Genomic DNA, 16,613 nt, shown 5'->3' with positions numbered 1-16,613 from the left:
CCATCTGCAGCCCAGTTGCTTGGTTGGAGTTTTTATGATTTTATGAACTTTCTTTAAATCACTGAATGAGGTCTCTCCTGTAGCAATAGTATTTTCTGGTGTTTGTGAATATTCAGATTGCATTTTGATAACAGTCAAAATGGGTATAACTTTATAAGCTGTTTGGGTTCATATGATATTTAGGTATAAAATTTAACTTATTTATCTACATTTAAAATAATATTTTTCATTTGCCCAATCCTGTTCCCACAGAAGACAATGACAACGTTGCTGTTTATTCTAATGGGAGCCCTATGGAGTCATTGATTTGATAGATGTTAGATGTCTTCCCCCCCCCAATGTTTGCTTTGTCATGCTACAAGTGTCATCTACAGTAATATAAGCGCTTCTATAAAGTGTTTGCAAATGAAAGCCAGTAGGGACAAAAAAGTGATGCCAGGGATGTCTCTTACTATTTGTGTGTACAGGGCCTTCCTTGTAAATGGAGCCGTGATTTCACTGGTTTTGGGTAGAGGTGTGATCTGTTGGTTTAAACATGGTAGGAATCGGGACGTTTTGAGTTTTAATCATCCCTTTGATGCAGATGACTCCTGTGTCCTTGATTAACCCACTTAATCTTTTTGTGAAACAGGAATATTATTTCAAAGACACTGTCTGGAACTCCTGCAAAACTTCCCAGCCCTCATGTTTAGCAGAACACTCTGGCTATATTGTAGAGGAACACTTCTGCAACCTCTTGTTGTTTTAATATTGTCCATGTTACTATTTCAGTTTATTTTTCTGTTTAGATTGTGCGACATCGTCTTTGCCACTTGTTATGGGGAAAAAACCAGAAACTTTGCATTCTGACGTCAGTGGATGCTGCTATTGAGCAGAATTCTAATACAGATCTTGATGCTCTTTAAGAAATAGCAAGACTCAAGCAATTTATAATTAGAGGCATCTTGTTTTGTTTTTGGTGGTGCTCACTCCTGATACCAATTTGCATTTCAAAATGTCTGGTCACTGTGGGTGTCTTGTTCTGTGGTGTCTTAAGGTTTTTTGAGGGACTTGGTCAACTTGAAAACTAGATGATTAAAAAAACCAACAACCACAAGTTAAAAGAATTTTGAGGTATTTTCACTGCCCCCAAGGCTCCCTGCAGTTTGAAAACAACATTCTCTTTTCCTGTTGGTATGTGAAAGACCAATACACAGGGAAAATAATTATACAGGGGAAAGAGTGAAAGTAATTCTGTCAGATGGGTACAGTAAGCAAGCTAGGGAAAAAATTGTTCCTGTCTTTGTTACCTGAATCCTATGTGGTGAGGTTTTTAACAGAAGTAAAAAAATATTTTGTGGGAGAAATGGGACTTTTCTTTAAAGCTGTTGATGTCCCTGTAAGTTGCTTGAAATGCAATTTGATTGTTTAATTTTCTGCCTTAGCGAAATATCTATCTTAACGTAAGTCCAGGATAAGTATTAACTGTAAAAACTGATACTCTGGGTAGGACTTTGTGTTCATGACGCATTCTGATAAGCTGACATTCCTATTGTTCCAGCTGTACTGAGGCTGCTATTAATGGATTAATGCATTTCAATTGTACATTTTTATAGCAGTCTGTCTTCCAGCAATCAAAACATGAGCGTTGTTGTGTTGAGAGTCAGAATATGGAACTGCTGGTTAGGCTGCGCTTAAAGGGGGTGGCGGGGATGGACAGAAGAAGTGTCAAACTGATGAGTGTTCATCTGTTGTCTAGTTTTTGTGTATTTTGCTCATGGGAGGGAAGGTTCTGTTTGAGCTGTCCAAAGTAAAATGCTCCTTCTTTATAATCGGACTGTAAGGATAATGCAATAAGCTGATGTGTACATTTAAAAAAATACTTATTGTAGTCCTCTTCTCTGCCTTTTTGTATGATTGTCAGCTTTAACTGTAAGCTCTTTGGGGCAGGAACCATTTCTTCCTCTCTGTTTTGCCCACAGTTCAGGACATGTAATCCTGACTGAGGCCTCTGACCTAGAAATAAAAGTGCATGTTTAAAATTTTTACATTGCAAATTGCCATGTTAAAAACACAGTTAAATATTATTTCTCAGCTGAAAAGGAAATTGCATGTTATATCCTTCTGCCAGAAGTTAACCCTTCCAGCTTGGGTATCTACGTATGCCCTTGTATGGTTTTCATCAGGGAGCCTGACCTGTCTGTTTTAGCTAAGATTTTTCTTGCAACATGCTAACTTGAACTTTCACCCTCCAAGAGCGGGAAGGAGAGGGAAAGGGACAAGAAACCAGGATGGTTTCCTGCTCATACTGAACACATGCACTGGGACACTTGTGAGGGTAGGAGCTATGTGGCTAGGAACCTTGCATCAAAACTGCAGCCACTGCATGCACTGAAAAGACACCTTGTGTCACTTCCACTTCCTTACCTACAGCGTAAATTGCAAGTTGGAACCAGTGGAAAGTTATATTGAAAGGAACTGATGTGAGCAGTGAATCAATGCACCCTCCCTCCCCTCATAAACAACTATTAACAGGACGCAGATGGCAGGCTGAATTGGATGCAATAGAAGGTTGAATTTATCAATGGCCTGATTCAGCTGTTTTGTGCACCACTTAATCCTGTGCCAGTAGCAATCTAGCACACCTACAGAATATGCAAGGAGCAGCATATCACCTTCCTTTGAGGGACAGGATGCCAGGGTAGTCTGCTGGGTTAGACGTGTTGTCCAGCGAACCAAAAGGGCTGGCAGGAAGGCTTTTAGAAAGGGGGACAGAAGGGTGACTGGGAATTGCTCCAGGCCCATGGCATAGTTCTGCATGTACCAGGGTTTGTTTGAATCCAACTCAGGTTAACCCTAGCAGACATCCCATCCCCCTCATACTCCAGAGAAAGTCACCTTTCTGCAAAACAATGAAGAATTGTCAGAAGTAAGAATGTGTAGAGTGGGACACCCTCTCTGATTTGATCTGTTAAGTTTCCCAGTATCAACTCCAGTGAGTTGAAGAAAAAAAGGAAATCATACTCTTTGACACAGAAGAATTTATGTAATACATTTCCACAGATAGGGAGAGTCCCTTTTCTAGTTAGTACTCTTGAAAAACACCCCTGTGCTAGGTCACTACAAATCCTCTAAAGGTCTTCTGCTATAAAAGCACCCTAGAGATGCGCTTGATGGACTTGGTGGCCCATTTCATAGCAAGGTGTGGAAAGCTGTATTCTGGCATCCGCTGCACGTGGTGCAAAATGCCCCCTCCATTTTGTTTTGCAGGAAATAAATGTGCAGACTTTGTAAATTTGCTTAAATAACCATCTCGGCCTTCAGTTGGGTGTGGTAAAAGTGGCCTGTGTACTTGTCTAGAGTGGTTTCTTCGATTTCACCATGTCCCATGAAAGAAGCTAAAGTTGCAAGTCAAATGCTAAATGGCGATGAACTTATACAACCACGCAGTGAAAAGATCCCTTGCTTTCTTTTTCTGGAGACTCTGATGGCATATACTGGTAAGTAGACTCGACTGTGGGCCTGCTCAACCTGAACTCTGTCCTCATTAACTAGCAGTGCAGTTTCTTGTGTGCTGTTGTGGCCTTTTATGCTAAGAACAAGTGACCCTTATGTACATTTTTTAATTTGTCCTTCTGACTTTTACACTTAAAAGTTTTTGGTATTTTTTTTTTTAAATGCAACAATTAGTGAACCTTGTATTCAAAATTTAGGGGCGGTTGTCAGTGCTAAGATTCTGTGAAAGTTGCAGAACTTCCTATGTTTGGTATAGAATCTGTGCATTTGTTTTAAAAAGGCTCATAAAGTTACTTTATAGTCCCAGTCCTAACTAGGAGTAGAAAAGGAAAGTGATGTGTAAGGTTGCTCCATACAGTTGTGAAAATGCACCATTTCCCATTTGTTCCAGCTCCCTGTTTATCTCCAGTCTCTGCCACAGCACAAACAAATTGACATAATTTGGCACAGTAGGGAAGCTGTCTGTAAATAACTACCAGAAGCAGGCTTGAGACCACCTGATTGATGATGTTTTGGGTTGAACTCAAAAGTTGAACCCAAATTTCCAGGTGTGGGATATCAGTACAGATGCTCCCTGACTTACACAAGCCTTCTGTTCCAGAACGCCTTGCGTAACTCGAATTTTGCATAAATCAAAATGTATACCCGACCATTATGCGCCCCCCTGTCCTCCCCAAAAAACCCCCACCCTCCTCTTTCTAGCTTATGGAACTTTTTCTGTAAATGCAGATTTGCGTAAGTCGGATTTGTGTAACCTGGGGCGTCTGTACACTAAACTACTGAGCCAACTACAAATCCAACTTTCTGTGCTTCAGTTTTCTTCCTCTTTTGCTTAACAACTGGTGGCTGCTGCTGCTGAAATAACAAAGTACTGGGTCAGAATGTCTTGGTAGAAATGTGATCTTGTGGATGACACATGGGGAGAGGGACTTGGGAGATCTAGGTTCTGCTCGTAGCTATTCCATAGAGTTTCTATATGAGCTTGTTATTTCATTTAATTAAATTTTATGCTTGTTTCCTTCTCATGCATCTTAAAGAAGAAAGGAGTTTGGTGATAATCATAGAATGAGAATATTGTGAGATTCGCTAAAACTTGTAAATCTTTTGAGAGCCTCATAGGGAAGGTGCTTTAGAAAAATGCAAATCATTTATAAATTGCAGTCTGTGGGTGGGACTTGTAATAGCTCCTAAGGCGATTCGGTGTCCGATTTAATTGAAAATTCATGAGAATATGGGAGTTGGATCTTTACTCTCTTAGGTACTTCTGAAAAATTCACATGTCTTAAAACTGTGTATTAAATCTGCTTCTGTTTGTCTGGCTTGATGAGATAATAGGGTTTGACAGTTAATGTTTTCCTTTACCCACAATAAACTTTTTTCATTCAACTTCAGTAATCTGTTTGGAGGTGAGAATAAATACAGTAAAAGCTTTATCTGGCATACTAGGGGAACGAGGCGGGAAGTGGGGAGAGTTTGTGTCTGGGAGGGGGCTCAGAGCTAGAGGTGGGGGCAGGGCACAGGCTCTGGGAGGGAGTTTGGGTGCAGGAGGGGACTCAGGTCAGGGGGCTGGAGAAGGTTTTTGGGGCACCGTATCCGAGCGGCGCTCACATCGGGGGCTCCTTGCAAGAGGTAACATGTCCCTGCTGCTCCTAGGTAGAGGTGCGGCCAGGTGGCCCTCTGTGCAGCCTCTGGCCGCAGGCACCGCTCCCACAGCTCCCATTGTCCGTAATTCCTGGCCAGTGGGAGCTATGGAGCCCCTGTGTCCATTCCTTCACCTATGAGAAGCAGGGACATGTCACTGCTTCTGGAGAGCCATGTGGAGCCAGGTAGGGAGCCTGCCTGCCCTGTGCCACCCAGACTTTTAATGGATATCAGAAATGCTGGTTTCTAAAGCTTTCTGGTTGATAAAGTGCTGGATAACACAGCTTTGACTGTATTAGGACATCAGAATAAAGAGTGTATTTAAGAGGGCATGGGTGACACGTCATTACCATTCATATTAGTTTGTATTGGCTGAAAGGATAAAAGGGGAAACAAGAATATTGACTTAAATTATTGAATATTGAATTAGTATTTTTTTTGCAAAGGGCTTTTAATACAACTCCTAACGGTAAATAGTTTCAGTTCAAGGTGGCCTAGAAAATTCTCAGTATGTTGCAGAAGGTATATATTGCACACAACTGATTAACTTTTCAGCATTGCTAATATCTTGATGTTGGAGAAAGCTTTGTGGAGTTGCTCCTAGAATGAAACTTGGTGTCCCTTCCTCCCCCGCCCCAGCACATTCTTCAGCCAGTGGACTAACTTGCATCATGTTACATAATATGCTCTAATTCTGTTGATGGTTAGAATCCCAATAGAATCTGTGTGTTCCATTCTGTGCATCCGAAGAAGTGAGCTGTAGCTCACGAAAGCTCATGCTGAAATAAATTTGTTAGTCTCTAAGGTACCACAAGTACTCCTGTTCTTTTTGCGGATACAGACTAACACGGCTGCTACTCAGAATCCCAATAGTGCACATAGATTCTTGACTCTATATTTGACTTGCAAACCTTTCTCTGGAAGCTGAGCAACCCAGTTATCTTTCCAAAATGAAATGCCTCCTGCTTTTTAATAGGGTGAAAGTTCTTGCGTACAAAAGCATTGTAGCATCTTGTCCTGTTGCTTAAATCTGTGGTCTTTCAGCAAGAAAATACTTCACAGCTGGATGTAGTGCTGTATGAAATAATCACTAAATGCCAAAAGAGGGAGAGGCAAAGTGCTGAATAAATGTTTCATGGAAACAAGGGAAATAAGATACAGTATATAGGATACGGCATCATTTATTTTATTGAAAAGAGGAAACAATACAAGGATCAAAGTCTATCTTCAGATGCAAACATCCAAGAGCAGAGTATAGTCCCAAGAGGTGGTCTTTTCCGTCTACATTATTAAAGGTTTCATTGTGTATGTGCTATCCTTGTTGACTCATTTCAAAGGAAATGGAGTAATTCAAAAAGTAGAAACTACCTCTTAAGCAGTACTGATGGAAACGGTTACTATTCTAAATCCAAACTTCATAAAGTATGGTAAGGTATCTGGTGCTGTTGAGCAATCAGTCCTGATTTCAGCCTGCATTTCCCCAGGGGATAGCGAGAGCTAACGGATGACTAGGATGCACATTTTCATTGTCCTCCCAATAAGCAATATGCAGGCAAGAGATAAAGCAGAAATGTACATACTTCTGACTTAAAGCTGCCCAGACAAGATGTTCAGGAACTATTTGCAATGAAATGGAGATATGTGTAGTATGTACAAGAAGAGATGTGATAACAGAATGAAGACTACTCATCTGCAAATAGAAGAAGCCAGATTTAATCAGTGGAAATAGAAAGGATTTAAAATGTCTTTCGTATGAATTTTTGATTGTTTTGCTTAATATATACTGTTTAGATCTTTTTTAATGCAACAGCATGATGTTAAGTTTCCTTGACATTCTAGCTGTGCATTACTCTCTCTCTCACTGCATAAATCGATCATAGCTACTTCGCTGTGTGGGGTATTGATGGACAACTTAAATACTTCTCATTTAAAAAAGAGAAGCACGCGCTCCACAAGTTAGAGATCAGCTTCTCATGGTGGAACAGTAATGAATAAAAAGTGCATTACCCAAATTAAACTCTTACATTGCCTGTAGGTCTGTAACTATAGACTTGGCTATATGAATTTCGTTACACTATAGCAAAATCCTGTTAATGAAAGACTCTTGCAGAAAATGTTCATGGATTTAAGGGATTATAAGTGAGGAGATGAACATTGTTGCTGCTGTTCTGATTGAAACACTTAACTGTTCCTCCTTCTTCATGCCTTTCACCTGGCCAAAAATGTAAGCATGAGTCTTTAAACCGTTAGGAAACCAGGCCTATAGGGTTTTTTCCCTAAAATAAAGACCTAAAATTAGGCACCTGAATAAATGGCCTGATTTTCAAAAGTAATGTGCACCCAGCAGCTCCCACTGAGATCAGAGGAAAATGTTGGGTATGCAGTACTTTTGAAAATCAAGTCACCTGTTAATGAAAATCTTGGCCACGGGACTTTAAATGTTACCTGGTTCTACAGTCAGGCCAGCCAAACCAATTTTCTTGGTAATGGAATTTATGTATTCTTTAGTAAGAGATGATTGTCTTTCGAGCTTACATATTCTAGAAAATGCCCCAAATTCAGCCCTGAAGTAGGTTGTCACAATTGCATTGGCTTTTGAGGGTTTGGACCTGTTGATATCGGCGCTAAATTGGGCCTAATATTCTCTGTAAATGAGAGGAGCATCTTTAGCTACTGGATTAAGTCAGGTCCTAGAACCTCTTGAGTTCTATACTAAATAGACAAATTATGATTGCCAGTTGGAGTACAAACACTGGTATACTTTTACTGGTATACTTCAACCACCTAATGCAGAGCTCTCAGTCTGGACTGGCTAATAATGGCTGCCAGTTAATGAAATTACAGGAGTGAACATTTTTTATGCTTGAAATAGACATCTGATGTCCAAAATAATTGTATGACTATAACCAACTAGAGTATAGGAAATAGATAACTAGGTAAATCACCAGTTGTGCATCAGTAACAGTGCAACATGCTGATTGGCCAAGACAAGCCTGCTTCAGCAAAATATTTTCTAATTTAAATCTGATTTGGTCAAAGGACTCTAGATTGGTTCGTGCAGAAATCAAATGCTGGCTCACTCAGCTCCCTAGTCTAATGAACCTTTGGAGAGGGCAACTTTGCTCATCCAATAACTTGAAATAGAGATGCTAATTCCATATGAAAGTTTTTCCATTTCTACAGTTACTTCAATTGAACGTAAAAGAACCCCAGTTCCATTGTGGTTGCCCAAGGTTCTATTTCTCCTTCATCTCCTTATGCTATGACTCTCCAAGCCATGAGCATCAGAATGTGAACATAAGAAGCGGAGACCAAAATGAGACACAACCAAAGCTCCAAAGGATTAAGGCTAGTAAGAGCACAAATGAATAGGAATTCTTAAGGGCAAAAATGAGATTACTTTGATTAAATACACATAGGGAGGAAAAATGGGGCTACTTACTCTCTCCTCTCCCTCTGAGCAACAGCTTTCGCAGTGTTATACTTAGATATCAAGGGTCCCTGCCTCTGGCCAGATCCTGTCTGATGAACTGGGATGCAGCTTCCTGAGCTCAGCATGCGTTGCAACTGACTCATCCCTTGGAGGAAGATTTTGAGGTAAAAGGGAAAATTGCAAAGGCTTGAAAGAGCTGCACTGTCACAGTGGTTATTTAGTGAATTTACAGCCCTTCCCTCATTTGTCTTCACCTGTGCAGTTACACTGGATTCCTGTCCAGTTGGAATGTTTGTCAGCCACACTGGGATTATGTCTACACTGAGATAGGGTATGATTTCCCTGCTCATGTACACATACTCCTTGAGCTAGTGTGAATATAAATAGCAATGTAGCTGTAGTAGTGGTCGTGGAGGCACAGGTGATCCATGCTGAGTACCTCCGTTGCTGCAACCAGCGCTACCATGGCTACACTATTATTTATATTTGGGCCCGCTCTCCTGGAGCTAGTGCAATATGCGTTCGTGAGCTGGGGAATCGCATCCCTAGCTAGTAGTGTAGACATAGCCTGAGTCCATCAGTGCCCAGTTTTAAATTGGCTTCCATTAACTAGAGCGTACTACAAGATTCACATTTGCATCGTATTAAGTTTTCGTGTGTGTGTGCGCGCAAAAAGTGAGTAACTACAAAATCGGATGAGTCATTTTATTTGTGCCACGGTCATATCTTCCCGTCATGAAAACCACCATTCAATTAGCTTTAGCATAGTGTGTTTCAATCAAAGCATTTGATCCTTGTTTCTGCAAGATAATCCAAAGAATTTTTTACGTTGAGAATAGAAGGCCATGATGGATTTAATTCATAAAGGGAAGCAGCCATAAGGAATGTAAATGTAAGAGTCAGATAAGGTAGGATTGCCTAGTTGCTATGGCAACCCTTGGGTCATGAGCCTGAGAAAATATAATGTAAGTCCTGAAGCTGTGAAGATGATTATAAAATTTAACTGTCATTCTTCATCTAGAGTTCATAGCAAACATTATTTACTTAAGTTTATCTGTAGGCAGACAAGGATCCTCTCTCCTCTCTGCACCCCCCTCCCCGCCCTGTGCCTCCTAATGCCCCCCCCTTTGTTAAATCTGAGGCTTGGATCACAAAGGAATATATGTTGTGCATGTCTGACATTTATACCCTCAATCCTGCATTTATTATTCTAACCAGGCAATTTGTACTTAATATTCAAGTAGATTTGGTCACTGTCCTGTGGAAACGAAAGGTTTTATCTCTCGCATCCCTAATGAAAGCCTTTGTAATGCAGCTTCTTACAGAGTAATTTTACAAAAGCAGCACACTTTTCAGTGTACTGAAAAGACGGGTGGGGTAAATAGGGATTTCACACTAGTCTTATACAGTTACCATTGCATTCTCTTGCTGGAGTAGAGAGTTTTGGCTTGTATACGGAGGAAATTTACAACTCTAATTATTTGTTCTGTAGGCCTACCAGTCTAAGCTTGCAGGGTAGTTGTTTGCTGCAGGCAGGCGAGGACAAAAAGCAATCTGCAACCCCTGCATTCTCCGTAGAGCATTTTCACTTAGTTTGGCTTTGGTTCCAGCAACAAAAATTCAATTTTATTCATCATTTGCTGTCTCTTACAGCTAGTGGATGGTTCCTTCTGTAACCCATATATGCTTTATATTGTGGATACTTGATCACCATTTCTAACTGGGATTGAGAAGGGCATAGAACATTTTATGGGTCCCTCTGTCAGCTATTGACATTCTCAGGATTAAATTTTCCGGTAGCTAAGCATCACATGCTTTTAAAAAGTCCCCGTAACCCATACCATATCAGCCATTTATGCACAGTAACTTCAACTGGTCTAGCAGGATTTAGAAGCACTGTTCACTAATTTAAAAAACCAAAACTAATTAAGTTTAAAAAAAATGCAGTCTTAATGCCTGCTGTGTAAAGCAGGGGGTTCTCAAACTGGGGTTCAGGACCCCTCAAGGGCTCGCAAGGTTATTTTACATGGGGGTCGTGAGCTGTCAACCTCCATCCCAAATCCCTCTTGCCTCTGGCATTTATAATGGTGTTAAATATATAAAAAATAGTGTTAATTTGTAAGAGGGGGTAGCACTCAGAGGCTTGCTATTTGAAAGGGGTCACCAGTAAAAAAGTTTGAGAGAGCCACTGGTGTAAAGGGAGCTTTTTAAACTAGTGTGTATGGATACATAATGTTCAGGGGGTGCACAAGCACACTCCCCTGCTGATGTATAAGGGTCTTCAGCAAGTTAGACACTGGCTATAAAGAGGAATAGTAAACCCAACTATACATAGTGCTGTCAGATGCAGAAAGTAAGTAAACTTGTAAAGCAGGACAGTGGTAGTCATTTTGTTTTTCATGTAGTTACAATAAGCACAATATTTTCAGACAGAACCAAGATTTTAAAGTTTGGTTTATATGGAACTGTAAAACAATAAACTGGTGGCATCCGTTTAACTTGGCCCTTTGTTCTTTGTTTTGATCATTTAATATACTGTATTCACTCTCCTCTTAAAAAAAAAAAAAAAAAAAAAAAAAGAAGAACAGCCCTCCCTTTTAGCTGCCTTTAAGGACAAGCTGTCTCTAGGTTTTAGAGCCAGGATCTTCAGTCCAAATTAATTTAAAATAAAACGCTGCCCCTCCTCCCCTAGAAATATCATCCCAAATCTTAGCACAGATTATTCACTGCAGTCAGACATTGATCTATTGCTACACACTCTAGAAAATAAAAAATGACTTGAATCATCTTGTTTTAATTTGAGATCTGCGTACACCAAAAGCCCATTAAGGCATTGTCCTGAATTACTGAACTTAAGCGAAGCGAGAGATTTATTTAGAAGTAAATTCCATAATTTCCATCAATACAATGTATTTTATCGCTATGGCCTTGATCCTGTAATGAACTCCATGCAGGCAGATCCCATTGACCACACACAACTGCTTGCAGGGTCAGAGCCAATGGTTGCCAAATGAAATGCTTATTGTGGAAACACAGTAGATTAAGAGTAAAAGCATGAAGGAAAAACACACTCACTGTCTTTTCTAGGTTGACAGCTGTAATATTTGAGAAGAGCTGGACCAAGCAGGATGCAGACTAAAAAATGTCATTTATTATAATGGTATGGATGGTTCCTCAGCTGTCTGTTTTCTTTGTATATCTGACACACTGTATTTATTTTACTGCTTATTTCATTCATTATATTACTGAAATTGTAAGTAAAACTAAGCACCCCCTTCCAAATCAATGAAACAGAAATGTTAAAAGTCATTGTTGTGTGAGGCAGCAAAGAGGCGTACCTACCTGGCCCATCTGTTACCAGATGGATCACTTCCTGCACTTCATAATCTTATAAGGGAGATCTCTGTAAAGAGCTGTTCACAGCCTCTCACACCACAATAGTAGCTACTTCACTGAGAGCCCTGGATCTGAGATGTATTAGGTGATTACTCTAAGATCTCTGAATGTATTCACTTAACACTGCTAGCTGGATGTGACCACCAGCAGAGGCAATCCCTCTCAAGACAATATGTCTTATGTCATTGTTCATCCTTTTTGTTTTCTTATGATTCTGCTTAGTTCCAGCAACCCTGAATTCATCTGTACAAGCAGGCTTTGCCAACAGGACAATCTGTTTCTACTTGCATGCTAAGTTGATGAATTTCTTCTCTATCATCCAGGAATCTCTGTTCAAAAGAGAATTTTCCCCTTCCAATGAACAGATGGCGTAGGGCCTTATATTGTTGTATTCAGCTGCTGGTGTGCAGGATATTGTTTAATGCATGTGATAGCACTGCTGTGGAATTCTGAGAGGCTCATTCAAAGACCATTGTCATGCACCTCTCTTGGGTTTTTTTAAGGTTACACTTTTAGGATCCCAAAATCCAGCTTTAACAGAGAAAATACTTCCACTTCCTCCATCAGTAGGAAAGGAAATGTCCCACAGACCATATTATTTTTCCAAATTTTAAACTTTATCAGAAAATTTTCCTCCTGATTTGTCCGAAGCTAAAGTTAGTTCTGCTAGGGAAAACCAGTGAAACTGATCAGATGAGCCAGCTGCTTCCATTTGCAGACATTTCCCTTACTTACCAGCTCTCCTATCCTGCCTGATGCTCTGGATCCTGCCTGCAGCCATTGCTATCTCCCCACCTGAGCAAATTGTCTTGCTCCCATCCCGCTCCACGCCCCGACCAGCCCAGCTTCTCTAACACGTGTACAGCCTGAGTACCATGATCCTGCTTCTGAGACTTCCTAGGGTCTGTTGCAACATGTTCTCCCTCTCCACTTTTTGGTGAACCACAGGAGAGTCGTCAAAACTGAGCAGCTGCTTTTGGAGTCGAGCAGCAAATTCCGTGTGTCTGAAAAATTGGCGTTGCCCCTTTCATTGACAGTAAGAAGGCAGGGTACCTAGGGATGGGGGTCATCAGGTCCATTGTTCAAGCAGTTGCACCCTCTAATGAACTTCCCAGTGGCTTGCCAAAGGGGGCCACGTTGGGAGTGAGTTCCTTAGGCTTAGTAAGTGCCTTGCTGGAATGTGTCAGTGGTCGGAGAAGAGGGGAGGCATAGCGGCTGATGAGGGGCCAGGGAGCATAGATAGGAGATGTGGGCAGTGAGGACAGTAGTGTGTGCCTGTCTGGTTCTGCTCCCTCTGCATGTGATCATATCCCCCATTCATCCAGGCGCCCATTCATCATCTCCACCCTCTCCTCCTCATACCACTTCTGAAACCCAGCAGCTCATCCTCAATCCTGGCTTCCTCAAATCTGTTGGAGCAGGGTTTCCTACTCACAAACCACAGGAAGTTCATTCCAAGGGGCACTTGCCAGTGTAGTAGCGCTGCAAAGTCCTTATCTCTTGGCCTTGAAGAGACCCTGCAGCATCACAACAAACTCGCCTTTGATTCTGCTCATTATGCACCCATGCCATTTTTTATAATTCCACTAAACTTTGATCTCTACTTACCCACGCACAAATTAAGTGTATGCTTATCCAATTGTCTGTCTTGCTGAGGTCAGAGATAGGCTTTTGTCTGTGTCATTTTGATAAATTGGATGAGTGCATTAAGTGAGTGTGCTGGGAAGCTAAGATGTCTGAGTATACTTGGGTATTGTGATAAACGGGTGGAAATGTGTGAGATGAGGTTAGCGTGAGTGCTTATGTTGGCCAACTTGGTCTTCCTTGATTTTTAGGTATCCCATTGCCAAGAAGTGCAGTTAAACAACTTAAACGGTATGTTAGTTTACAAATTGGTTTTTGGAACTGAAGAGAGAGAGAGGGTGGAATGCAAGGGAGACTGGAAGAGAAGTATCTAATCACAAGACTTTTTATCACACACTTTACAGCACTTGAGACCCCCAAGTGTTTGAAGTAAATCCTCCTAGCCTGACCAGGGATGAACTAAGTAGCATGTTTGTGTGCTTTTTCAGGATGATAGAAGAACTTCATTTGATATGTTCTGGTTAATCCCGGTTGCAATTGTAATTTCTATATGGTTAGTCTAGTTTGTGTAAATTGTGTTATTTGAGATGGCCAAGGATAAAAATGCCAAACTGTCTCCTACAATGTATACTATTCATTGCAAACTGGCTCATTGGCCAGATAAGAGCTTCCATCTACGTTCTTGTTGAGGATACCTGAGCTACTGTGTAAGAGTGCGGTTTTGTTTTGTTTTGTTTTTAGCATACTTTTAGGCCTAGGTGAGGGCATTGCATATTTGCACGTTTATCTTCTAGTATTTTGAATTGTACCTTTTAGAAGAGTGTGGGTAGCCTTGATTTAGGGGAAAGTCTGTTGATGGGTGTCTGGGATTCCTAGGCCACCAAAAATAAGTTTACAGTCTGCAAGGACTTGCTATCTTGCAATCTTAAATTTATATTGCAAACCCCATGTTGTTTTATACTGCAAACTTTCAAAATATCTGAATACTTAAAACTTATTCCAAGCAATTACCCTAAATACCAGATGTAAAGAAAATAATTTGTTTTTAAAATAGCTTGATCAAATCCCCAATAGAAAAACTAGCAAATAGCAAATAATCCAAGGGGTCTCATTTCTACACCTGTTTGGAAAACATGGTGTAGGTGTGTAGGATACTGTTGTTAAAGCTTGCAATTATTTTCAAAATCCTGGGGAAAAAAATCTTTACTTGCGGGAACTCATTTTTAGAAACATGCACTCAGTATGAGAGCAGCTCAGATATTTTTCCTTTTAGATCAATTGCCGTGTTTCAGTTTCCCTATTTATAGCCTAATTTTGGCTGGATAAAGTGAAAACTGTTACATTTGCCTGTATAATACACACTTAAAGTAGCTAATCTGAAATAGCAGTTTTCAATCAGAAGGGAATTTTGACTGCTTTTATAGAAAGATTACTCTAAAACATGTTTCCCGTTTGGCTGATTTAGATTCCTTGAACACACTTTGTAAATGTTGAAATGTGAAACCAAATATATTTCTCTCTATCTTTGTTAAAACGTTTCAAATTCAAGGGAGAGGATTCTGTTTCCATCTTCATATCAATGAGAAAAAAACGTTTTAAGGGGGAAAATAGTGGCTCACGTGTCAGTGCTCTGTATCACCTCTATCAGAAAGACTGATTACTGTATTGATGGTGACTTCTAAGGCCATCTCACACTTGCTTCTGCTCAATAAGGTGCTATAATGCAGTCCACACTCAAGAAAAATAGGTCAAACTGCAAAATGGTGGGTATAGAATACTGAATTACTGAAACACCTTATGTCTTAGGTGGACAGACCCTCCATGAGCTGTTTCTACTTTCTAAACAAAATTTTAAAACTGTTAATAGAGACTTAATATATATTTATGCACTGAGCCTCCTTTTTGCTCATTTAGGCATCATTACTTTTACAGCACGAGCAGCTGCCATTTATTGTGTTTTAAAGAATGCACATCTTTGGTATCTGTCAAACCTAGCTGTTATATAGAATGTAAAAAGTAAACACATGGACTTTTTGAGATTAACTTTGCTTTCAGCCTTGAGGGAAATTTTCTCTGTAAGCAGATAAGAGTATAGGCCCTGACTCAGCAAGGGTGCCTAAGCATATGCCTAACTTCAAGCATGCGAAGGTGAATGAGGTGAAAAGAATATTACCTCACCCACCTTGTCTCATCTTGGGACCAACATGGCTCCAACACTGCATATAAGTTTAAGCATGTGAGTTGCTCCAGTGACTTCAGTGGGAAAACTTGCTGAATTGGGACTACAGTCTGTGCTAACAAGGTGCAAAACACCTAAGCACGGAAGGGCAACTCGTTAATTTTTTATTTGGTATCTGATCAGCAGCATTCCTTGAACCTTGCAATTGCTCTGAATTGCTTGAAAAGTTAGAGAGAGAAAATATTTTTTGAAAGAGCATAAGAGTTAAAAGTGACAGAGTCCTGTGGCATCTTATACACTAACAGATGTATTGGAGCATAAGCTTTCGTGGGTGAATACCCACTTCGTCAGATTCATGTAATGAGTTAATTAACTCTGGAAAGAGACGAGACATGAGCTAAGTGTCTCCGATAGCTTTTTTAAATACATCCGACAGGTGCCCTTATGATGTCTGCTTACTATTAGTATTCTGAACTAGTCTGACCCGACAGGATTCAAGTGACTTAAGTTTTTTGTACAATAGGAAGATTTCAAGCGGTGTGCAGGAAACTGTTCATGTAAATCCATTCCAGGAATAGCTGCTGTCTCACAGACTGACAGATATATGCCATTCTCTTCATTTGGCATGTGTTGTCTGTGATATCAGGCTGTGAGAGTTGGCAGCAGGCCTGTGGTGTTGAGAGTCAGACTAAGAAACATTCTGAGAAGTGTTTTCCAGACTGACACGGAGTTACTTAAAAGCATTGAGTTGTTAATAATAATAAATTAGTAAATGGTAAAGATATGGGTGGGAGAGTTGTTGGATTGTACAACTAAACCAGAATTCTTAAAGCAGGCATATTTCTTTTGGTGATCTAGGTTTTCTGATGTTGCTTTCTCCTACTC

At 40.4% G+C, this 16,613-nt stretch overlaps 1 protein-coding gene across 5 annotated transcripts in view; it reads left to right on the top strand.

The window, feature by feature from the left end:
• The window catches only part of CADM1 (cell adhesion molecule 1), a 295,797-nt gene that overhangs the window by 143,385 nt on the left and 135,799 nt on the right, over positions 1–16,613 (top strand). The window contains exon 1 of one of the 5 annotated variants that reach the window (XM_050921830.1): positions 3,353–3,479. The exons of 3 other annotated variants lie outside the window; for them this stretch is intronic. In XM_050921830.1, coding sequence (XP_050777787.1) covers positions 3,368–3,479 — 112 coding nt within the window. In that variant the 5' untranslated portion in view covers positions 3,353–3,367. Of the gene's footprint in view, positions 1–3,352; positions 3,480–16,613 lie in introns of those variants that run through there. One more of the 5 variants, XM_050921827.1, reaches the window with a different exon arrangement.

The sequence above is a fragment of the Gopherus flavomarginatus genome, chromosome 13 (assembly GCF_025201925.1).
Source record: "Gopherus flavomarginatus isolate rGopFla2 chromosome 13, rGopFla2.mat.asm, whole genome shotgun sequence".
NCBI lineage: Eukaryota > Metazoa > Chordata > Testudines > Testudinidae > Gopherus > Gopherus flavomarginatus.
The sequence above is the reverse complement of the archived record's forward strand: the minus strand, read 5'-3'. Positions and strand labels throughout refer to the sequence as shown.